This window comes from Bacillus rossius, chromosome 5, assembly GCF_032445375.1.
Source record: "Bacillus rossius redtenbacheri isolate Brsri chromosome 5, Brsri_v3, whole genome shotgun sequence".
NCBI classification, from domain to species: domain Eukaryota; kingdom Metazoa; phylum Arthropoda; class Insecta; order Phasmatodea; family Bacillidae; genus Bacillus; species Bacillus rossius.
The window spans coordinates 53,118,286-53,143,853 of record NC_086333.1 but is presented as its reverse complement, the minus strand read 5'-3'; the positions used below and the strand labels follow the sequence as shown (position 1 = coordinate 53,143,853).

Genomic DNA, 25,568 nt, shown 5'->3' with positions numbered 1-25,568 from the left:
TTAAGAATCGTTTGACGGTTTAACACTGCAAAATGTATGCAGTGAACTTGATTACAGATTAGATGTTTGTCGTGTTACGAAAGGTTCACAAATAGAATACATTTGTATTTTGAAAATATATTTTTATATATTTTTTTATTTTATAGCATTGTTGATTATATTATGCGTAATAGTTTTGAAAATATGAATTCTTAAACTCAGGTCATTCATTTATGATAAAACAGTGTCAATTGTTACCTACTATTTAGTAGGCTATATTCATTTAACCACTCATATTTTCACGGAAAATTGCAAAAGATCATATGTTAAAATGTCTACTTCTTGTTTAAATTATGGCTATATTTGTGATTTTCACTTGTTGGCAAAATCTCTTATTTCAACAGCTAATCTAATAAAAGGTTGAACCAAATATCAAAATAATTTATGTTTTTGTAGATGATATTTTTGATCGCAAAAAGTCTTATTAAAGCTTTTATAAATAAGAACTTTCTACTCTATAGTAAATGTTTTATGACAATTTATATGATAATTGTGAGACGTGAAGAAATCATACAAAATAATTAGGTAGAAAAAGGTAAGAACTCTTTAAAAGTTTTCGATCAACCATTAATCCTATAAGTTTTTTCCTGTTGAGCTTCCACTGGTTATTTACTGCTATGTTTCTACAGGAATCAATTGTTCTTTATTTAGTTTTTATACTTAAAATATGAATTATTGTTTAATTATTATGGACATTAATCATATAATTAATTTTTTTTGTGAAATGCAATCTTCTTAGACCCAAAAAAAAATATTTTTTAAATTAAGATTTCAATATGGCTTTCCTTGAAAATAAAATGTCCCTAACCAAGATATGATATTGGATAATATTCGTTTTCATCTACGTACGCAAGCAGAGGAATATAAATCAAAGCTATAATCCCTTTGCATTTCATCCGAACAAAATTAAAAAAGTGTGTTGAATTAAAGTAAGAAATCATTTTTTTTTTGCATGCCACGAATGAGGAAGGCGAGAGGAAAAGAGTTTGAGGGGGGAGGGGGTAGAAGCAGAGAAGGAGCCAAAAGGCTAGCAGCAAACGGGCAGTCGCATACAGATGACGTTGAAGTTAAAGTATCGGGCGAGAAGTACTTAAAAAATATTGAAATTTTCTGCAATAAGTGCGGGAGGAATGTGACGTTTAAAATGTCGCAGGAGAAAGTAAAATGAAAGGTGGGAGTAAATTAAAAGATACGGACAATGAGAAAACTCATAAACTACGAAGAGTCAATAAAAGTTATAGTGGCTTCTGCTTAAAAAATAAAAAATAAAAAAAAATCATCTGCGTGAAGTTTCGTCGATGTATTTTCCATCTTTTTTTCCTTCCACCGAAAATTGAGGAAAGTTAAATGGTTTTTTTATTTATTAAAAAATTTGGATTATAATCCACGGGCGTATCTGACGAGAATTAAAAATTCCATTTGGAAACGCTAAGCTGTGCTCAATTATTGAAGCCTGTCAAATGAATCCGCGCGCGCGGTGATCCGTGGCGAAGTTTTGCTGCGATGACGCAGATTATTAAGATAGAAATAGCCCGTCCGTGTCACGCCCAAACACTCGCGATATTGGAGGGGCGGCCACGGTGAATAATTGATTGCGGCCAGGATCCCGCAACGACTCCTCTCCTGTCAGCCGGCGTTTGCCCAGTCGCGCTCTTTCGGCGATTTCCGAAATGAAATCGCTTCCCTGCATTATTAACGTTATTTCGACTTTTTTTTTTTTGTTTTGCCAATGTTGTAACCTGTTCCACGAACGAAAAGCCTACGTCACAGCGTAGTTTTTTTTTATGTAATCATAATCTGTATTCTTACTTCATCTAGTTCATGACTTCCATCAACTCACGAGATCTACGTTGTGTTCGAGGATTCTACTATGTTATTTGCGGTTGTTGATGGTCGAAATACGTTTCGATGTAAATTAGTAATATAAGGGTTTTAAAGGTCGCTCACAATGAATCTAAAGTATAAAGGAAATGGTTCTAACAAGGCGCAATAATGGTTCAGAAATGAGGAATAATCGTTTGATGTTTTTTAAAATTTCCATGTATAGATATTTTATAGGTCGTTGATTAAAGTTGAAGGGTGCACATCATCATCTTACACTGTTTTTATTTCTTAAAATAAAACTTCTTTTTTTTTCATTATTTGATTTGGTTTTGTTAGGTGCTTTTAATGTTTGTAAGCGTTCTCTTGCACATACTCGACATATGACATATAAACACAAAATCATTACAATCAAACATGAAATTCCTCTTCGTGTACGTTCTCCTGTAAAATTTGTGAAATTCTAATTATATTTTTTTGGTGTCTTACAAATCAGGAAAGCATATTATTTACTTTTCAAATGACATCTGAATATGGATGAATACTTAGTAAAAAATTAATTTGATTTGCATGGAATAGAAAAAACTTTATTTATTGTTGCATTAGACTCTTCGAAAGTACGAAATTTTACACATAGACGTTTTTAGTGCATAATTGATTTTTTTCACGTTTGTATTCAAATTTATTATTTTAAAAAAAGATTTTAATTCTGAAATACCAACATAAACTAATACTCACCAGAATTTATTACTATTATTTTTGTAGTTACGTGAAACTTTCTTCACTTGTTGCCATTTCTTACCAGGTCATGTCACGAAACGAATACAAATAATTGGGTTTTTAGACGTTTGTAAATTAATTTTCGTTATTCGTTCACACACCAGGGAATATGACAATGTTATTTAAACGAAGGTATTATCTACACACGTAATAAAGATGTAATGGGAATTTGGTTGGTAATTATAAACAAAATTCTTGAAAGATAAAAGTTGTACGTTAATGATTAGATGGAAAATGTTGGATCTGCTTTTATAATTTATATATTTTAGCTCAGACAATTTACAAACCATTTACATACAACAATAATATAATAGAATGACTATGAAGCCTATTTGGTCTAATAACCATTAATATTTTCCCGTTGTTTGATTAAGGCTGCATTCTCCTATTTCCTTAAATTAAGCCTTTGCTTATTTATTTACAAAAAATAATATTTATTTAAATACTGTCAAAACTAATAAAATTACAACTCTAATAATTAAAATCGGCCAGCTAAAGATAAGAACATAATTTAACTAAAATACTGTAACTGGTTTCAATATATGAAAATATATAACGGCTGTTTTATAAAAAAAATCTAAGAACGTAAAATTCTTGTGTCATTAAAATTTTACACCGATAAATATTTTTTAACATATTTCAAGTAATGGGGTAAGAAATACATAAAGTAGACAGTCCAAAAATAGTAAGACTACATTTTTTTTTCGTGGCCATATATGTCATAGTTGTGAACCTTCATATTTACTCTTAATATACACTTTATTGTTTAGTTTTAAGTTTAAGTAAATTACTGAATATTTTGTTTTATCATTCAGTGTATTATTGACATATAAAGTTTCAATTCTAACGCTTATGTCGGTGCACACCGAGTTCCCCCCCTCATTTCCCAACAAAGGCTTATGCACGTAAACGAATATTACATTCTGGTGAAGTCATTATTCTTAGTTAGAACGTCAGCCAGCGAGGTAGAAAATTTACGCATGCTTTGTCGCTGTTTCAGGATCCATAATGACGATGGACGTGAAAGCTGAGAGCCAAAAGAATACGTCACCACAAGACTGCGCTGGCTGCGGCAAGAAAATAACTGACAGGTGGGTTTCATGCTTTGTTCGCATTTGTTACTTATTTCTTTATAAAGTGCCCGCCAACAGAAGTAGTATATGTTGGTCGATACGGAAACAGAAGTAGGAGTGTGGAGCTGGAGCTGGAGCTGAATTTCGCCATCTTAGATTGTGACGTCACAGTGGCCATCTTGGATGACCTTGACCTTTGACTTACCCTTCAAAGTTGACCAAAATTTAACTGAAATTCCTCAAAATTCCTCAAAAATTGCCCAAAATCACTCAAAATCTGCCAAAACTTTCAATTAAAAAAAAAATTCTTCCGAAAATTTTCAAAAATAGAAAAATTTTTTCCCTATTTAGAGGAGAAAAAACCGCGCCAATAATTTAGAAATTGTGAATTCGAAAAACTTCAAAAGAATTTTGCCTTAGAAAAACAAAATGTCCTCAAAGCGGCTTAAATTCCCGATGTACAGGCCGCCTTAAGCCGCCGAGGTCATGGCCTCTACCATTAGAATGTCACGGCCACTATTTTGAATCGTTACGTAACCGTTGAAATATTCGTTACGCTCACCATCTTGAAAATCTGTAACTTCATTCTAGAAAATCAGGAAAAATTGTAAAATATTTAAAAATATTAATAAACTTTATTATAAAAACTTTCAAAATATAAAAATATGACATCACATCTGCCAAATGGAAAAGCCGTAATTATGATCGGAAAAATTAGGAAAGATTTTAAAATTATATAAAAAATATCAATTACCTAATCAAAATTTGATTAAAAAGTGCACTTTGATATGATAGAGTCCTCGGTTCACAGTGACGGATAATTCCTCCACGGAAGCCACCGGCAGACTGACCTCCCACCACTAATTTCAATATATATATATATATATATATATATATATATATATCACCAGCTAGTATTGTCACGTCCGCTATCTTGTTTTCGTCTGCTGGAGGCCGCCATCATGGAACCGACATATTGTTTTTGTCTGCTAGTGTGCGATACCAAAATGTAAGTTTAATTTTTACCTGCTAGTGTGCAGTGATTATTTATTTCCAGGGTGTCCACCATCTTGTTGGCCGTATTGGCCGCCATCTTGGAAATCGGTATTTATTAAGCTAGAGATTCGGGGAAAATTCCAAAATTCGTCAAAATTATTACTTGTTTAAATAATGATTGATTAGAACGATCATAGTCCTTGGTTAAATCCATTATCAATTCAAATATGTAGTTTAAATAAATTACAAAAATAAATTACAGTTTCGATAAAAAAATATTGTTACAAATAAAATGATATTACATAATTTCTACTTTATTACAACAAAAACACATGATAAAGTTAACAATCTTAAAAACGTTTAATTTTGCATTGGCTTGAACTAGACTGATGCTCAGCTCTAAACAGTTTACTGAATACAGAGACCAGCCAGATCATTTCCAACATAGTTTTTCTCTTCCCGACAGAGTTTTTCGATACTAAACTGTGGATACGCGTAAACCAAAAATGGCAATTTACCCAGCGAAACTTCATACGAGAAGGATTCTTCATGCATTTGCTTCACACTTCTCTTCATGCATCATGGAAAAATACGAACGACATATCGCAATAGGTGCAATGATGCCTATTTGATGAAGACGAACCTTTCGGGCTTGAACCAGATGCTGATCTTACTGGTGTAGTAACAATTTCCGATGTATTCTTAAAATCAATCACTCGCTTTTGTAGCTAACGTTTACTTTCTGCCGCGCAGCAGGTCCTTTAGATATCTTCATGTGTTTATTCGACGTATCATTTCTTGCAAATTACTTGCGTCACTTTCTACAGCTTAACATTTTGTGAGAAAGATTCTTAGCACATTCTATCTTCTCGTGTCATCTAGGATAACTTTGCTGGAGAATATTTTTCCACACAAATGACATCAATGCTCAATAGTTGATGAAGACTTCAATTGTTGGTTATTCATCAACGAGTGTGGTGTGAAACGTCGTCAATAATAAATTCCTCTGCAGCCAACACTGCAGGAATTAAAGACTTTTCTGCTAGTGTAACCACACTAGCTGAAGTCTCCTCTATTGTTGTATTTGATGATGTTACACATTCCATCGAGATCTGTGTCGTTGCTGACGAGATCTGTGCAGTCGATGGTACAGCTTCAATCAAGGTATTCGAGGTTGTCGTCTACGATACCAACGGGATCAGCGCTGCCGTCGTCGTCGCTGCCATCAGGGTTCCCGTAGACGATGGAACAACTTCCATCGAGTTCGACTTTAAATATGGTAATGATGCCATCGAGTTCGCAGGAATAAGTAATTACGAGACTTATGCACCAGATGAGACAAATTAGGTGATCCTTACACCACCGCAGCCAGTAAAAAACTAAGAGTCGCGTCGTTCAGTCCTCGCTTACATATACTCATGCCTGCTGGAATAATATGCGAGTCAAACACGAACCATTTATATTAATATGCAAGTAAAACCAACATTTAAAAAGGAACACATTTAACAAAAAGGATACGCATTTGTACGAAATTTCAAATTAGTAGGTTACGATCTCATCGTAGTGATACTATCACAACAACACAGGGATACGTACTCATCGCAGTGATACGATCTCGCCACAGGGATACGATCTCGTCCCAGGAATACGATCTCGTCGCAGGAATACGATGTCGTCCCAGGGATACGATTTCGTCACAGTAATACGATGTCGTCACAGGGATACGATCTCGTCGCAGGGATACGATCTCGTCGCAGGGATACGATCTTATCAGTAAGATACGATAATACAGGCTTGACTACGTACATTTAAAGGAAAGGATATACATTTTCACGAACATTCAACTCAGTAAGAGGCGATCGCCAATTAACGCTAGGAAAGAATGCCTCCAACTGTCTTCGATTTCAAAAGTCATTTATTCCAAAAGTCATTGTCTCCAAATGTCATTGGCTCCAAAAGTCGTTGTTTCCAACTGTTTTTGACTCCAGCTCTGTCTTTGGCGTCAGCTGTCTGAGGCCTAACTGCTCCATGTAATTTGGCTACAAGATGACTTGGCTACGAGACTACAAGACTACGTAGCTACATGTCTAAGCTTATAGTGGCTTACCCAAGGAGAATTTAAACAGCTTTGAAGACATTTAGTTTATTTTTTGAGGTTTTTCAAATTTCAAATTTTTGAGTTTTTGCGGGGTCTTCCCCTTGAAATAGGGAATTTTTTGTTATATTTCTTGTGGAGGTTTTGGATATTTTTTTCCTAAAAACTGGAAGTTTTTGTGGAGTTTGGCAAATTTTTGTAAAATATTGTTGAGTTTTGAGTCTTTTTGACAATTGTTAAGGCAATCTTAAGGTCAAAGGTCAAGATAAATGTAATCCAAAATGGCCGCTGTGACGTCGCAGTCTAAGATGGCGGACATCAGCTACAGCTCAACACTCCTAATCCTGTTTCCGGACCGGTCAACATACACTACTTACAGATGAAGTCCATAACTGGCCGGCACAAAGTAAAAAAAATATATATTAAAAACAAAGCCCAACCAAATGTGAAGGGCTTACGTGAAATTACAAACAGCTAGCTTTAATCACTTTACAAAAAAAAACAACTATGTAATGCAAATACTACTACTAAATAAAAAAAACTCACCATATATGTGTAACATTAAACCTACGTCGATGATTGAATCACTTTATTATCAAACCGAAATTTTAAAATATATTATTAAACGGTTACAATAAAATAAAATTAACTAGAAAATGTAAAGGAATTTTACTAAAATACTGCCCATGTTGTTAAATTCACGAAGCAGGTAATACTAAAAAGTTTCCCGTCTGGCTTATGAACTTTGGTTTGCGCCATTCGCCACAGGTGGGTAAACCTCGGTTAAACATTTCCGTTCCATCCGACTTACATTCCGTTCACGAAATTACTCATAAAAATTCTGTATACCGAATACTAAGATGTTACACATAAAAAAAGATTTTTAAAAATATTAATTCTCAATAAACACGTCACTGCCCACGGTTTCCAGTCGATGCCGAACCTAATTATTATTTACTAAAAAAAACTTTAAATTTATTTACAATATAAAGGGTCGTTCGGCTACTGCAAACATTCAGTGATGCTACATTGAATTGACTACACAAATTCAAAAATAACTAAAGAATATACATAGATATATAGTCAGGGGCCTCTTTGATAAATGCTTAAATTAATCCACACGAACAGGAGTTCTGCACGCCCAAATAAGAATTTTTGATAAATCCATAAGTAATGAAATAATGATCCAGATATGAAGACAATATAATTAACCAAAACAAAATAGCCAATGTTCCATTTTTTTTGGACGTAATATTTGCCTAAACTTAGTTTTAGTAATTTTGTTATATTAATTTAAATGATTTTTGTATTAAAAGTCGAAATCATTTCAGATGGACATAAACCCAACCCATTCAAAGAAATCGTAGAAGGGATAAGCCATGGCCAATGTTAGGGAGACACCTTAGTATTTGCGTGGAGTGGTTTTTGGAAACCGTAGAATACCGAAAACAGGATGTATTGACCAGGATTCGAACTCGGGTCCTCCAAAGTAAAAATCCCACGATAAACCATTGCTCCAACTCACTCTGTCAGAGGTCATTGGATGAATCAGTTTTATTGCAGGGGCTTTACCCCGAACAGTATGCAGTCTAGAAGATTTATCTTAAGGATACCGTGAAAGCAGCAACGTAAGTTGAGCCGTCAGAACGTTCGATTCCTGGAAGGATACACTTCAATTTTTTTTTTCTTAAATGGAAAATGCTGTGGACTTTGCTGTGAGCCAGTGGATTACCTTGATATACTCCCATCTGACGCACAAATTCAATCCATCGATGCTTCTTTCTTGGTCAACTCTTATCGTTTTCAGTGACTTGATGTCGACAAGAAATTGGAACAATTGAAATATTACATCATCACCTCACACACTCCCGTCGTAAATGACCTTAATGGCGAATCGCCAATAAGTTTATTCATTCGTTCCATTATTTTTCATACAATTATATTGAATCTAATGATCTCAATGTTAGCAATAAATTAAAAACCATTGATACATGCCAACTATAATCTCACCAATCTTGATGTCGAAAATTTTTGATCATGCATTCCATTTTTATCTCCTCAAAACTTATCGCCTCCAATATTCTCGATGTCGACGACGTGAAGCCATAAGGCTAACGGCATTCGGTAAGTAATGACCTAATCGTGGTGAGGTCACATGTGTGATTGTCCTCAGGTACCTGCTGAAGACGCTGGACTTGTTCTGGCACGAGGACTGCCTGAAGTGTGGTTGCTGCGACTGTCGGCTGGGAGGGGTCGGCTCAACGCTCTACACCAAGGAATACCTCAAGCTCTATGATTTTCTATATTAAGGTCGCATATGTGATTGTCCTCAGGTACCTGCTGAAGGCGCTGGATTTGTTCTGGCACGAGGACTGCCTGAAGTGTGGTTGCTGCGACTGTCGTCTGGGAGAGGTCGGCTCCGAGCTATACACCAAGGCAGACCTCAAACTCTATGTGTGACTATCTCAAAGTTACATGTGTGACTGTCCTCAGGTACCTGCTGAAGGCGCTGGACTTGTTCTGGCACGAGGACTGCCTGAAGTGTGGTTGCTGCGACTGTCGGCTGGGAGAGGTCGGCTCCACGCTCTACACCAAGGCAGACCTCATCCTCTGTCGGAGAGACTACCTCAGGTACACATTTTACCTTTGCAAGTTAGCGGTATCTATTTTTACTTTACGTGCGATAGACATCTTAGTTAACGAAAAAGTACCTAAATATGGTAAACATCTTGTTTAAAAAGAATCGTGTCAGGTGATGTGTCGTTATTGGTACTAGTTTGCTTGGCCTGTGGTTTTTAGCGCGTCGAAGACGGTGAATTTACGAACGTTTCGGTCGATATGGCAGTCGCCATCTACAGGTTAGCATTTGCCTACTACCAGAATATTAGGATACTGATACCCTGATGATAGTGACTAGAATGTTGACCATACCGCTTCACTTTTGTAGCAGCTTAAGCCTACCAGCCTTTAAACCTCATACAACGCTTGCAATAGCGTGCGATCAAAAACAAAGTTACCGATATAAACAGTCTGAATTTCGTATACACGTGGAAGTTTTCTGTTATTTTTTTAAAACTAAATTAACTTATTTAGAAATGCTGAAGTTAATTTTGCACATACTTGGAAGTTTTTTGGTTAATTTAGTGTCAGGCTGAATCTCAAAAACCTTTTGTAAGCTTTACCAAATTTTGCTTTTCCATTTGTCTATTTCATAAAAAGACACCTCCTGGTCATTATTTATAAAAGACGTTCACAATTGATTTTATAAATTTACATTAATTTAAATTTAATATTTTGTCTTCAATTTTACTAAATATTAGTTTAGAAGAATATGTTCAGATCCTTAGCTGTAATTCATAAAATCTGAATGGGATTAGCAATTTACAAGTACCACTGCATAGCTACTATTCTCGCCCTTGTCATGTAAACTTTTCGAAACTAAAGAAAATATTTGTCAAAGAATACCATTATTATTTATTTATTTGTTAGCTAATGAGTAAAAGCAGTAGTAACCAGTCGTAGCACAGATTCATTTTCCTACATGAATTTCTATTACAACTTTTAAAGAAAATAATCGCTAAACATATTTTCCTACCTTTTCATGAGCAATAACTGGGACCTCTTAAAACAACACGTGGTTTCTATGCTTTGCTGCAGTAAATAAGCGCTGAAGAGTCGACTGTCACGTTTCACTTCCTTACACCGATTTACATTGTAAGGAAATAATTATTATTTGTTTTTTGATCGTTTCAAAATAATTTATAGATTTTAAGTTTGGAATAGGTTAAAAAATCTGATTATAAAAATTAGTCTTTAAAAATCTTAGAATATATATGTTATTTGCCTAAAGTTGTGTTTTGGGTTCTACACTAAAATAAAAAATCAAGATTCACTGAAGTCAATCCCTAATTAAAGGTACGATAGATAACAAATCTCAAACATTTTTTCATTACATTTTTAAGGATTAAGAAATCAGCAAAACAATTTTTAATGCACAACAAAATTATTATTTTTTTTTAAATTAGCCATCTTATTTGTAAATTCAGTTTATTTACTTTCTTAGTAATCTGTATACAGTATTGGAAAAATAACATGTTTTTAGCACTTGTAAAACCTTTTATCGTTAGTATAATCTATAAAGGGAACATTTTAAATGGGCTCCATGGAGTTTATTTTGTTTGCAAGCGTTGACGGACATTATTATTTTTTTAAATTGAACATAAATATTCATTAAAAATTACAGATATTTGTAAATTTGTACATTCAAATGACAACTGTATGAATACAAAATATCGTTCGCAGTAATAACTGATTGAGATTAATACCCGGGCTTTTATGCTTTCTTTAGTCACAGTACCTCCATTATGTAAAGTTATTTGTAAACCGTTTTCTGTATAGATTTCCAGTATATATTACGCACGTTCATAAGAATAAAAATTAAAATAAAGTCCAATTATTGAATATTCGATTATCTATACCATGATTTAAAAAATACTTGAATGAAGCATCAATAAATCTATTTAAATTATGCTCCAATTTTCGTAAGGAAGAGTCAGTATTATCTCGAAAAACATATTTATCGTATGCAAGTATAACTATAGCGATGTGTTTTACAAAGTTACTATATATTTCTTGTAGAATTACAAACTATTTCTTGGCAACTGGTTTCCAAATGAATCTTTTGTAAAGGAACAAACTATTTTTTCTGTGCGGTGCATTCCAGCTTGTATGTACGATCTGGAATCGGAATCCAATAATTACCCTTGTCAACAATACCACAGAGCTCAACTTAATCTCATCGGGTGTTAATATGGACACACACTGCGCTGAAGTTTTAAGGCCCCTGTCTACCTGAGCACACATACGGTGTGCAGAACATCGAAAGAAAAAAAAACACGCGATAAACAAATTGTTCAAGATATCCGAGCGGTGTCTGTTACGAAGATCATTTAAGGTATCGCTGAGGGTGGATGAATGTTTTGTTTTTCGTTTTTAAACTGTATTTTTTTTTTTTTTTTTTTAGAATATTTTTTGAAGTATGAAACATCCGGTACACATTCTTGAAAGCACTCAAGGGTTACTCATTTTCCCGCCATATAAATATTTGATTACCGTTTAGATATTATAGTTTCCCGACGAAGAGACTGCGTGACAGTTCAGAGCCTAGCGCTAAGTGGCACCAGCGAGCGTTGCACTTGTCATCCCGCCTCACTGTCACAAATAAACTCCTGACTAAGTAGGCTTCTGAAAGATCGGTTTTCTACGACATTATAGAACATTTCAAATGTTTTTTTTACTATTTTTTTGCTACTAACAACTTGTCACGAAGTTACATTGGGAAAGTGGAAACAAAGATTTAAAGTTTCACCAAACATCGCAATAAAACAATGTGGGAAACTCTGGCCAATAAGCATTAGTCAAAAGCGAGATACTTTACAGCGTAGTTTTTTTTAACACTCCAAGCCGCTAGATGCCACTACTGTAACTAGTTTCACGCACGTAAAAACGTAGGTACACTCCACACTACTAGGTTCTCTGACCTCACTTGTCTCGCGTATTTATTACCGGTTTCCTATATTGTACCGATTACAACATTTAGTTTCACGCATTAATCACCTGAGGAAATGCAGACCATGGATTTCTAGTAAGTGACCATGTGCGAGCATTCGAACAAAAATTAGTTGAAATTCTAAATATATCCCTGGCTCTTTACAAACATAGTCTCTGTCATGCCTCCTGTTTTCAATTTGAAATAGTACTAGTGGTATACGTATTATTATGCCACAGTTGTTTTGTCGACAGTAAATTTGGTGGTCAATGTTCGTAGATAAACATAATATGAAGCTTTGCAAGTGATAGTTGGAAAATTGGTATCTCTGGTACCAGATTTGATAATTGTCAAACTTCAGATAAATTTGCATGACAAAGACTATAGCAGATAAGGTGGAGAATAATTTTGGCTCAAATTCGTCTAACATCACACATGGAGAAAATCCCACTCAAACAAAAATTATGAAATGAAAATGTATTTCCCCAAAATGGCATGTTGATTCCTTAAGAGTGTTCTATAATCCCAACTCCAGTTAAAAAGACACTATGTTTCTTTTCATACAAAATTATTACTTTTTTTTCATAAGTCATAAATACTAGTTTTCATTTAAACCATTAATTATTATTTTTTATTTCAATGATGCTCAATCATTTTACTAATATGAAAACTTATTTTTTGCATGTTTAATTTCCTCAATCACATATAAAATAACAGTCTGAAAACGAAAGAATAATAGATAAAACGAAAAATTACTAAATAAAACCATGTTACAAGCATGTCAAGTCACAGCATACAATTTTGTATTTAGTTTACAGTGATGGGTTTACAGTGGTTTGCTCGGCCAGAATCACTTACAGGTGTAGGGAACGTGGTGGACATTGCCATGAGGTGATACGATTTTTTCTCGTGGTCTTTCCCCCCCCCCCCCCTCCCACACACACACACTAATTACCCTTTTCATTCCTTCAACTTTCCTCTACCATCTAACCACTTTTCAGCATCTTCGGCGATGTTAGGCTCGGTCCATTCGTTTCGTTCCCTCAGAAAGAGGGACAGCAGGCAGGAAAGCAGGCAGTTCCTAAGCTACCGCCCGACTAAAACCCTGGGCTGCCGTTATCTAATTGCTAATAGGTTTAATGACCACGGTCTAAAATGGGGTGGTGTGCGGGAGAGGGGTAATGCGCGCGCGTGCGGCCACGTTGCGGCCGGCCTGGGTTCCCCATTACCTGCTATTACCTGCCTCACCCCCTGCAGGACCGTAATATCGCTTCATTTCGGACTATTAACTATATTAGAGCCTCCTCTCCACCCCAACTGCACGCGTTGGCGGTTCCGAGGCTGGGGAGAGCCGGACTCGGTTTATGCCAGAGGTAATGAAATGTGCGGAACTTACAAGTGGTAGCAGAGCGTGGTCCATCTCTCTTATAGCCCCAACTACCCCTCTCTTCCACAGGTGGGGAGGGAGAGAGAGCAAGTGCAAGAGGGTTGTGAGAAAGGCGAGGAAGGGGGAAGTATGGCGTCGACTATGTTAATTACCGGCCGTAAATGTTGCCTGGACTCCTCTCCCACGAACCCTCGAGCATGTGTTTGATGTCCTTCTGGTCTCGGGCACTCCTGCTTATTGGTCGCGGTTCTGATGGGCTCTGGCACTCTGAGTTAATCCTAACTACTTTCCTTCAGCATTATTTTTCAAAATAAAATCAATAAAATATTTCGCTTTTTCTAATAAGTGTATTATTAACAGAAACAAGTACAAGTGTTTTTCTGTGAACGAGAAAAGATTTTACTTATTTTTTTTACAGTCTAAAACATGTATAACAAACATACATATTTAACACTTACAGACTTCTTCTGACACAGAAAAATCATCTCTTCACCTTGGTTACTATTATTTATTCTGATTTCTTAAAATATATTTACCAACTTTTTCAATAATTCATACTTGGGTTGTATACGTTTACCATATTAATCTTGTTTTTATTTGTTACAAACAAATTTCGCCAATACCTTATAGAATGTTTGTTTGAAATACTATATCGGATATTTTAGCTAATGTTTTGCCATTTGAACCTTCTGATTGAATAAATAAAGTGTCTTTAAAAGTTCAGTATAAAATTATTTCTTTGGTTTAATTTACTGTTGGTTGTGAGGTCATTAGATAAAGACTTATGTATTCAACAACATTATTCAGATCGTAGTGAATTTGTAGCAAAAAGCAATTACTACTACTACTAAAGTCATTTATAGGGCACTGTGGAAACAAATAACTGTTAAATAACTTCTCAGGTGTTTATAAACTGTCACACCAGCAACAAGACCTATCTTGGACAAACAGGTACAAGGAACACAAAATGTCTAAAATAACAATTAGCACATATAAAATACAAAAGAAATAGCTCAGCCATGGTACAGCACTTCAATGAAATGAAAATGGATATCAGGTTGACCAAGCCCAACATAATATATTTCTAACTGCAGCTTTAGATTGATCAAAGAAGCCATAGAAATAAAAAAAACACCTCAATAACATCAGAGGAGATATGTACAGATAATTAATATCTAGAGATCTTTGTCTCACCATTATCATGAATGGTCACCATACAAGAATTAGTCACAGTCAATGTTGCTGCACCTACGAAGCTTACTCGATTCGTTTGGCCAACTTGTCCTCCAATCATGGTTGCAAACAGGAACCAATCATAGCTCGTCCGAATCATCATATTACATTTTAGTAAACAACGCTAGGTATTAGTTATGTATGAAATAAAATCACTTATTACCGCCTGAGGTGGTAGGCAACTAACTTCAACACTTGTGTGTTATTTGCCGACGTGTAAGGTGACGCATGGTGGCTTTGATACCACTTTTAAGATAGCAGTGGCACCAGTTTCATTGAATCTTGCTTGTCAAACTATCATAAAAAGCATGAAATAAACACTTAAATTTTCGCAGTATTTATTTATTTGCATTTCGAGATGTATTTAATAATTTTGTGTACGTTCGGGTTAAGGCAGCGAATAAGCAATGCCTTGTTGCAACACAACCGTAACCTAACTCACGAGCCGTATTCGAGAACATGTCCAAACCGAATCTCAGTAAGGAAACAAATCGGCTACCGTTGTAATAAACGGTGTCCTACGCGAGGCTAAAAACTCGTTTCAACGCGTTCTCGCGGAAGTTTCTCAACCATCTATACAATTGTTACAGAAAAAATACGAGATGTAATGTAGCAGCATTATCGCACAAAAATAGGAAAGTCTTACTAATGTTTCAAGTACTTTAAAAGTGACGATTATTTCTTGTTATGGACATTAAATTATACAAAATGTATTACAGGATAGCTTCATTATCATAAAGTTTCATTTGGCACACCAACACGCTAGGTACGTCGCCCGAGGATCACTAAAATCACTATATACGAGTTAATGGCGCCAGACGCGGGTTCACGACTTTGACGAAATCAAGGAAAAAGTGAGCTCTGCGCATGTGCGAATTTGGGCAACATATCGGCAACGGATACATCAAAATCCGTTCTCTTATGTAAGGGATTCGCCGTGACCTTTTTTTGATCAAGTTATAATCATCCTTAAAAAGCTGTAAAATTACACATGTTCTGTAATAACTGACCAGCATTCCTTATGAGCCTACTTATTTGAAAGTTGACATTAAAATCTTTTATGTGTATATCAATAACTTAAATATCTTCATTGTTACACCATGGATTGTAATTTTGGTATATTTTTGTTTTATTTTAAAATACAATTAAAACTACCGCAGTAAATTACTTCGGCTTTTTAAAATATCGCAAATGTTAAGATGTTGGTAGTATAAAAACTAAACAAGATACAAACGAAGTAAATTTTGTAAATCTCTGCAAAAAGGCTGTTGCACACTAAATTTTTCTAGACTTTTGTATTTAATAAGGTGCATCAGACTCCTCATCTTTTAATATTTCAATTGATATATTCACAACAACAATCTAGAAAACATGAGTTTATTTTTTTTTTTAAATAGCTCTACATAGGTATTGTTACGATTTTACCGTGGGGGTTCGTAAAGGATAGCCCAATTAAAGATTTTTATCACACACACAGTTGTATTTATTACCACTACTTGTCACTTACAAATAATATTCTAAGATGGCAAATAATTAACTACACTTAAAGAAATGTCAATTTCCCAGTCCTTCGTTTCACACACCTCACTGGGCCGCACTTCCGGCGCAACTCTGACCGCAGCACCCCTTGTGGGTCTCCGCCGCGGGACTCCGTCGCCGCACTCCGCCGCCGCCGTCACACCCTTCGCCGAGATCCCACACGACGACTCGCTCGCAACTTCACTCGGGACTCCTCCGCACCTGCGACTCTATCGCCCGGAAACTCCCGACTCCACTGAACTCACTCACTCCCTGCCCTGGAACCTTCGTCCAAGGACTTCGCCACTCTGCCGCACCCGCGGCACTATCGCCCGGAAACTACGCCGCGGGAGAACTCCCGACTTCACTCACTCACTCCGACTCAGACTGACTCGAAAGTCGGCCAAACCTCCTTATATAGCCCTTGGGTTCCCGTCCAGAACAATCGGGCATGTCTTCGAGATATCGCGCGACCTTCGCCGTCGAAATGTCCAGAAACGCGTCGTGAGTCCTGTCGAAGGACGCGGCGGCTGCTCAAAGAACGCCGATAAACGCAACAAGCATCGGGTTCCCACAAAACGCACCGATAAACATGTCTGATTTCTTTTATGCCGCAGTGCGGCCTCTTTTAAGTAACTCGATCTGAGGCAGGTGCGCGCTGCGAAGGTCAGGATGTCGCGAGATAGTATGACACGAGATACCAGGGAGAGGATGCGGGTGGAAGGGGGCGCAGACAGGCCGAACGAGCGCGGCGAACCCAAGCACTGCAGCAAAGCGCGATCGTAACAGTATATATAATTTTTTTGGAATGGTTTAATAAAGGTTACCGGAATCAGCTTCAGTTTATTTTCTAATTTTTTTAAACAGTTTTGTCAAAATTAATTCTTGTAATTCACGCGAGAAATAAAAAATGCTACTCAATATATATTTACCAGAAAACGGATTCTTTACATTGATTCACGAAGCGATGCGAAATTGTTCGAGGTACGCTTGACCTCTCCGCCTGGAATTGAACGCATCAGTCCCGAGGATTGTTTTTCCGCGCTGTGCACGGTTCACGGGCTTTCCCGCGGACTAAAAACCTGCTCTGTGACCGCTTTCCTGTGTTTGCGCAGGCTGTTCGGCAACACGGGCTACTGCGCTGCCTGCTCCAAGGTCATACCCGCCTTCGAGATGGTGATGAGGGCGCGCAACAACGTCTACCACCTGGAGTGCTTCGCCTGCCAGCAGTGCAACCACAGGTAGGTCACGTGACCCTGTCCTCCTGCGCCGACCCTCCTTTTCACACCTACGGGGACTACCAGTGCCTTAATGCGGGGTCTCACATGCCATGCAGAATATATTTTTTAAATTTTAAATTTTTATTTTTTTCATTTTCTCGGCATTGTGAAACTGGCGCACGTTTCTTTTTTAATTTAGGTCACGCCCGCTTTAATTTTTTTATTTTTCATTTAATTTGACTGTATGCAGAGATTAATTAAATTCATACTTCTCCCTTTTTCATCTCATTACACACACACAAATATGTATACGTACATATGTGTGTGTGTATATATATATATATATATATACATATATAATTTTGAGAATTTTGATATAATCGCATCTTTAATTGAAATGTAAATTACAGGTTTTAAATTATTGTCTTGCTTATTAGCAGATTAGTTGTTATGCTTGAATTTAAAAAAAATTAAACTCATAATATTCACCCCTCTTCTCTTTTCCCAGAGGGATGGAATAGATAAAAAAAAAAGTGAAAATTCAAAACTACAAATTTAATTAATACGGAAATATGTGTTAGCAAAATAAAACTAAACTCGCTCTGTTTTTACTAATAAAAAATGTTTGTAATAAGGTTACTGTTTTATTTAGTTCCATATATTTATTTCAGTAAATTTAAAACTGTTCCTTCTCATTCATTTGTTGTCCGTATGCAAAATTTTTTCAACAAATATTTATTAAGTGTTTTACAATGTGTGTGACAGGATGTGAAAATTAAAGCAACAATTATATCTCACTTAGTAATAATAATCTTGACAATATTTGTGACCGAAATAAATTCAAGAGAGGTAAAATGTTAAATTTTACAGAAATAGCACCTAAAAATATTAATGACGGTATAAACCAACCAGTAATTTATAGTAATTAATAATGTTATTGAATTTCAAAATTTGTATATATTTATTTGTGAAGTATTGCCACAACTTGTGTTTTGGGGGACTTTCTTCTTTTTCTTTTCATTATACTTCATAGTAACTTTTAACAACGATATCTTTGGATTTAAAAATATTTATTTGCCTACTTCCTCTATTCTTGCTTTTGAATTACAAGGTCGATGGAGAATTTTTATTAGGAATGGTGAATTCGAACGGCGAGCATGAAAGAAAATGATAAGCAGCAAACTTGACGGAGAGTTTGAAATGTACGAATCTAAAATTTATATAAAACTTATAGTTCATCGCTACATAATCGTCGTCGAAGGTATTCAAGAACTACATAGTCGTCATCGAAGATAGACCAGAACTACATAATCGTCGTCGAAGGTATTCAAGAACTACATAGTCGTCATCGAAGATAGACCAGAACTACATAATCGTCGTCGAAGGTAATCAAGAAATACATAGTCGTCATCTAAGATGGACCAGAACTACATAATCGTCGTCGAAGGTTTTCAAGAACTACATAGTCTTCATCGAAGATAGACCAGAACTACATAGTCGTCGTCGAAGATAGTCAAGAACTACATATGCGTCATCGAGGATAGTAAATCACTACATCATTATCAAGAATGTGAACAACTGCCCTTCGTCGTCATCAAGAATCGCCGGTTTGGAGACCCATCAACTAACAATCTCTGTCCAAATCGGGACCTGTACCACATCCAGCTGTACACACCGAGGGCCGCTGTTCCTGTGGAGTCATCATCAGGAAGATCGAGAACTAGGACATCACTACGTCAGTGCGAATGTAGTCACTGAGATGCGCAGATCATGGTATAGTTGAAATACCATATCTTAATGTGGTATTGTCCTTAACTTGCGGCATATTCTGAGGTAACTATGAACTACGAGAAATTTTTACATCTTTCCAACTCCACAAGCTTATAATTAGTAGCAGTACATAACCCGACAGCAGTTTATCAATCTTATGTCTGATTCACCTACTTACACCCATATAACCTAAGATACTAACCGAAGAGTCCCGATTGAGCTAAAATAAGTTAAAACTTTACTACATTTGAATATAGCAATATTTGTAATATCAAGTTTCAAGATGATATTGCAATATAAATATTAAATTTTTATTTGAAGAGGTGTCCTATTACACAGGTTGTGCAATATTAATCTTTTAAACCATTCTACTGAATATAGTTATTCTTGTAATTGTAATACGTGGCCGCCTCCCGGGGTGGAAGTGAAGCTTATCAAATTGAGATGTAATAATGTATGAGACTGTGAGCAAGTTTATAGGTATGCATGTGAGCAAGTGTGCGAAAGCGCTAGTGTGCAATTGTGCATGCTTACATGAACGCAAGTGTGCGAGTACGCAACAATCCACGATAACGAGTATGAAAGTGTGCAAGCATACAAGTGTGCTGTAATGCGAACAGAACATTGAGCAACCCTATCCTGATCACTGCATTTTTCCTTACCCACACTTGTTATGGTTTCATGACGTCATCGCCTCGACTATGAGGAAAATTCACTTCAAAATGTTTTTGTATGGACTGCAAATTTCTTTGTCTGAAAAGTCATTAAAATATTTATTTTCAAGTAGTAAAATAAATACTGATAACAGAACTATGTTTTTGCACGGTTATACACAAAATAATTTTTTCAATCACAGCATTTTTTTTGCATCCGATTTCTGTAAAATACATTTACAGCGACAACGCTTTTTGAGACCTTAGTTAAATTTTTTTATGCTGTGAAGGAAATGCTTTATTTATTCCTGTCGGTGTTCCATCTGACCACACCGGGTATATTGGAAATTGACTGCCTTCCTTTCTGAGTGAAAAATCTATGTAGGCTCTGTCATGACATCCTCGCGAGTATTTTTTTATGAACGTGTGTCATGAAAAGTATAGGGCTTATGTACATTTAAAGGGGCCCACTGGCTTTCTATACGTTGTGCTGAGCTTCAGAATAAAACATGCAACATGAAACCGGTAAAGATGCCTGAATAACATACGTAAACGGAAAATAATTTTAAGAAAATAATATCGTAACGGTGTTTGAGTTATTATTTTTGATGGTGAAAATGCAGTCTCCGAAATAAATTATTGATATTTAATCGGAGGTACCGAATCTTAAAAAAAACAAAACATTTTGACTAGTATTACACCATTACTATTAGTACATTGTAAAATACCAGGCTTTTAAACATATTCGCCTTTATTTTTAGAAGAAAAGTTAATAAACCATCCTGTGTTTTTTTTGTGAATTCGTGGGTGTTGAAATAACATTTGTTTTTTAACATGAACTTAAAAATATAATCTTGTAGTTTCAACAAAACTTGCGAAAACTGTGCGAAATTAACAAATAAAGTTTTCTTTATCCGTCCGCATGTACATGCTGTTTTTGACGGAGTACAGTACACGGGAGTCGGACAAATGCGTTGTTCCTGCGAAGATCTAGTCACCTGTAACTAAGAAGAGCGCTTCATTTATTTGAAGCAGGGTTGTAGAAACACCAGATTTTGTTTTTCAAACCAGCTTTTTCATTACATTAGTTATTTTGCTTCTCAGCTTGTTCATATGAAAGCCATACAACATCCCGCTTTCTGCCACTCATGTTGAACCAGAAAAGTTATAACATTAAAACAAATCTGCACATCTGACTAGGACATAACCACAGAACGGGTATTTCCCCGCAGGGGAAAGATTATCCATAGAATGGGTGTTACCCACAGAAAGGGGATTTTCAGTAGTCAGGGATTTCCCACAACATAGGATTTTTTTAAAAATAATAAATTTCTTTATTCCCTTTTTACACATTTTAATGCAATTTACAAATTAATTTAATTTTAGAGGAGTATTTAGCTGTATATAATTTAAAACTTATTCATATAATTTAAATTTTAAGATCTTGATTAGTATATCAAACTTTATTTGACACAACATATTAGAAAGTGTTATAAGCGAAAATTCGACAGTGTAACAGGGCCTTTAGAGGCGACACTGCTATAGAAAAAGCGAAGCCTACGATTCACTCATCTTTCTGGACATACCCTAATACTCACGTTGGCAAGCCTTCTTTCAACAGACTAGAGAGCCAAACGCTTGATCGTGCATCTTCGGTTTTTTTTTTGTTCATTGTAAATAAATATACAACTCATGATAACTAATGGTCAATTAGGTTAGGTTAGCTACATTATAAATACTTTAAAACATTGTGGACGGTTGATTTGGTTAGGATAGCTACATTAAAGTTACTGTGAAATCATGTAAACGGTTTCCCTCAAATAAATACACCTGTTGTGGTACGGAAAAAAAAAAGCGAGCATGAACTTCGGGGAACTTCGGGTTTGGCTCTCTCGTCTGTGAAAAGAAGGCTGGCCAACGTCAGTATTCGGGTATGTCCATAAGTACGAGTGAATCGTAGGCTTCCCATAGGTAAACCAACGATAGTTGCGCTTATCGTTTCTTCTCTCTGGCAAATAAACAATCCTACCAACTGTGAAAAGTTGTTGCAGGCGCCGAGTCCCCAGTTCCGAAGATGCATTCTGGATTTCGGAGTCGTGGTATCATTGGCTGATTGGTGGAACTAGCATTGATGTCTATAGTCTTTTCAGGCCTGTCTAATCACTATTGAAAACAAACGTCAAAAAATATAGCCATAAACTAGGAATGATAAAAGGTTTCCAACAAGGAATTCACCAATTTTATTTAGCATTTTAACAAGAAAAGTAGTTACTCTACTTATCGGATTAAACAAAATGTTAAATTATTGAATTCTTAATTTTAAATATTGTTTAATTTTATTTTTTGTACATTCTAATCAGGTTTACATTGATATAGTCTGTATCAGATAACTTATCTCAATTTTGACTGAGATGAATAATAGTACAAAATGTTTACAAATATACCTACTTATGACAGTGTTAGTTCTGTCAATAGTGTTTGTAAAAACTTTATGTGGTTGTCAGTGTTATTATACCAACATCGTGAAATGCTTGTCAAGTGACTGTTGGTTATTGGGTAGCTGTGGTAAATCATTAAAAATAAATCAAATTTGATGTTTCCTAAAAGATTTACGATTAGTTCAGTGTTTAGCTGAAAATAATAATAATTCCATTAAGTATCCAATTCGAACGACTCTTAACCAGTCAAATCAATATTATGTATTTCATTTGATTCCCTTCTGGGGATAAGTCACCAAATTTTTATAATTGTGAACTCTCACGATTTATGTAGAAAGTAATAAAGCATTGCTACGCGATTAATTAAAATTCAAATAAAATCAGACCATTTGATATATACAATAGTAGGCGCATTTAGCTTCAATATTAAATGTGTCCATGTGTGACAGATACGTTATTCTTTAAAATTATTTCACTTCTATGAATTATTTAAATTTAATTGCTGATTTGTAAAACGCTAGCATGAATGGGAATACGAATTTATGTGATAAAACGGTGTTAGTAAAATTGTTGCATCTTTTCTTTATTACAAAAATTGGAAATTTTATAATTGCATTCATAAACTTTAAAAAAATTAAAAAATTAAAGGCTTTTGAGACGGTTGACAAATTAAGTCGGTACATATTTATGAGTGAATTCCTTTAAAAAAAAAAAAAAAAGTACGACAAACACGGTTTCATACAACTAATTTAAACCTATGTATCACAGTTAACGCTAGCGTTGAAATATAATTTGGCTTTTAATTTTTATTCAATCTAAATGGATATATATGGACTTGATAGAATCATTTATGAACATCTAGATGTGGTTGTTATATAATTAAATTCAAACCGGGAGCAATAAAAAATGCACTATAGAAGTAAAATAATTAAGGAAACTACTTGTTTTTTTTTTTTTTGGAGACTGTATTGATGCGACGCCCTCTGGCCCGGCCGTGCTGAGTGCGACCTGTTATGTCCTGGCCCCATTTCACACACACACACACGCACGCGCGCATACACGTACACACGCCAACAAGCACGTATATACATGCAGCGGTGTCCGTTCCCGTGCGTCTGGCCGGGAGGGTGATTTCCCAGACGGCCACTAAATGTTTTAAAAGCCCTCCCGATACAGCGCCGAGACCAACTCTCTGACGGAATTGCCTGCCTACCGCTCTCTCTCTCTCTCTCTCTCTCTCTCTCTCTCTCTCTGCTCTCTCGCTGTCTTTCTCCTATCCTACTTTCAATTGGAGCGACACCCTTTTCCACCCCTCCCCAGTTGCTAACTTCCCCTCCTCCTTACTCAACAGCACCCTTCCCCTTCTCACCCGCTGATGCAACCGAGCGGCACGACCACCCCTCCCTTCCCCTCTGCAGCTCTTGGCGGTGGTCCCCCCTCCCCTTTACGAAAGCACAATAGCCAACCTCACCCCCTCCGGCGCGCTAACTTCATTAGGAAGATTGGTGCGCGTTGACGGACGTTGGTACGTTGGCCACCCTGCCGCCGCTTGGGGACGGTCGCCGACGCCGCCTCTTTTTTTTTTTTTTTACGTATACATCATTCATCGCGGTGCTAGACGGACGACAAGCGACGACGATCTACGCCAGCTTCCGAAGAGGAAGAGAGAAAGAGAAGGATGACGTTTCTTTTTTTTTTTTTTTTTTTTTTTTAAAGAGTTATTTTGGGTGGTCCAGTGTAACGTTGCCGCGTGCGAGGAAGGCTGTAGGTTTTACCTCCGGTAGTTTGACCAGACGCGTCTTTGCCTTTATGGTTTTTAACGTAAACGTAATAGTTTTTTTTTACGTCACGTGGTTTATGCACAGAGGCTTTAATGTGTTCACCGCAAACAAGCTTGATCCATAATACTGATTTTTTCACGAGAAATGTGATTTTTTTGTTTGTAAAAAATAATCTCGAAAACTACTGGACCAATTTCAAAAATTCTTTCATTGCTGTAAAGCTACTTTATTCCAGATGGACACAGGTTCTTATGCTTTCTGGTTTGACCACTAGGTCTTGAAATACAGTCGTACTCAACAAATAAATCACTTTATGCGATCACAGAATTACACTTAATTGTACACCTGCAGATATAAGATTATACACAAAATTCTTTTAAAAGACCTTGGCTTTAAATATTATATATACAATGCTTTTGGAAAATGTTAATAAGGTATTGGGTGCCAAAATCACGTTGCATCACAATTAAATTAAATTACTGTAAGTTTGAACTTACATTAAGACATAACTTGTCCGGATGCATCAGCCGTGCTTAATTTCTCGACAAGAAGAAGTTCAGTGACAGCTCAAAAATATATTTAAAAATTCCTTACCAACTTATTTTATCGCAAAGTGTTTATGACATCAAAAGTTAACATTTATTTATTACAACCATCCTGAATTGTTTCAGTTCAAACGTTTGTTACGTTTCAAATTTTTTCAAAATATTACAACATGACTTCTTTGAAGATTATTAATTGTTTATTTAATGTTTTCTCTTTCGTAATACTGTCTCAGCTTAACACCCGATCGCAATAGGGCGTTTCAAAGCAAAAGTCACTCGCCTTCTGTTTCGGCCTCACTGCAGTGTAGCCACGCAGATAATTCCGGACAGCGAGTGCTCCACGCAGATAATTCCGGACAGCGAGTGCTCCACTCGCTGTCCGCCGGTACTCGTTCCCGGACGTCCTCGCTGACTCGCCCCGCGATCTCGGGGACGGCGAGTAGAGCTCGTAGCCAGTTGCAGAGTTCCTCCAAGTCGTAGTCGTGCTGCACTGCTGTCTCGCACACGCCACTCGTGCGACTCGCCACTCGCCACTTCCGCACTCCGGCGTACTCGCTCCCGCTGCTGCACTCGTCCTCGGCGGAGACGGGCCAAGTCCTCGTAGTCGGCGTATTACCAGATGACGACTGAGTCCTCAACGCCTCACCGCCAGGCAGCATGACGTTGCAGGT

General features: G+C 36.4%; 1 protein-coding gene across 1 annotated transcript in view; it reads left to right on the top strand.

The window, feature by feature from the left end:
• Positions 1-25,568, top strand: part of LOC134531803 (LIM domain only protein 3-like) — a 276,608-nt gene that overhangs the window by 229,948 nt on the left and 21,092 nt on the right. Inside the window, exons 3-5 of the mRNA XM_063367744.1 lie at positions 3,641-3,731; positions 9,298-9,435; positions 17,606-17,731. Coding sequence (XP_063223814.1) covers positions 3,649-3,731; positions 9,298-9,435; positions 17,606-17,731 — 347 coding nt within the window. The 5' untranslated portion in view covers positions 3,641-3,648. The remainder of the gene's footprint in view (positions 1-3,640; positions 3,732-9,297; positions 9,436-17,605; positions 17,732-25,568) is intronic.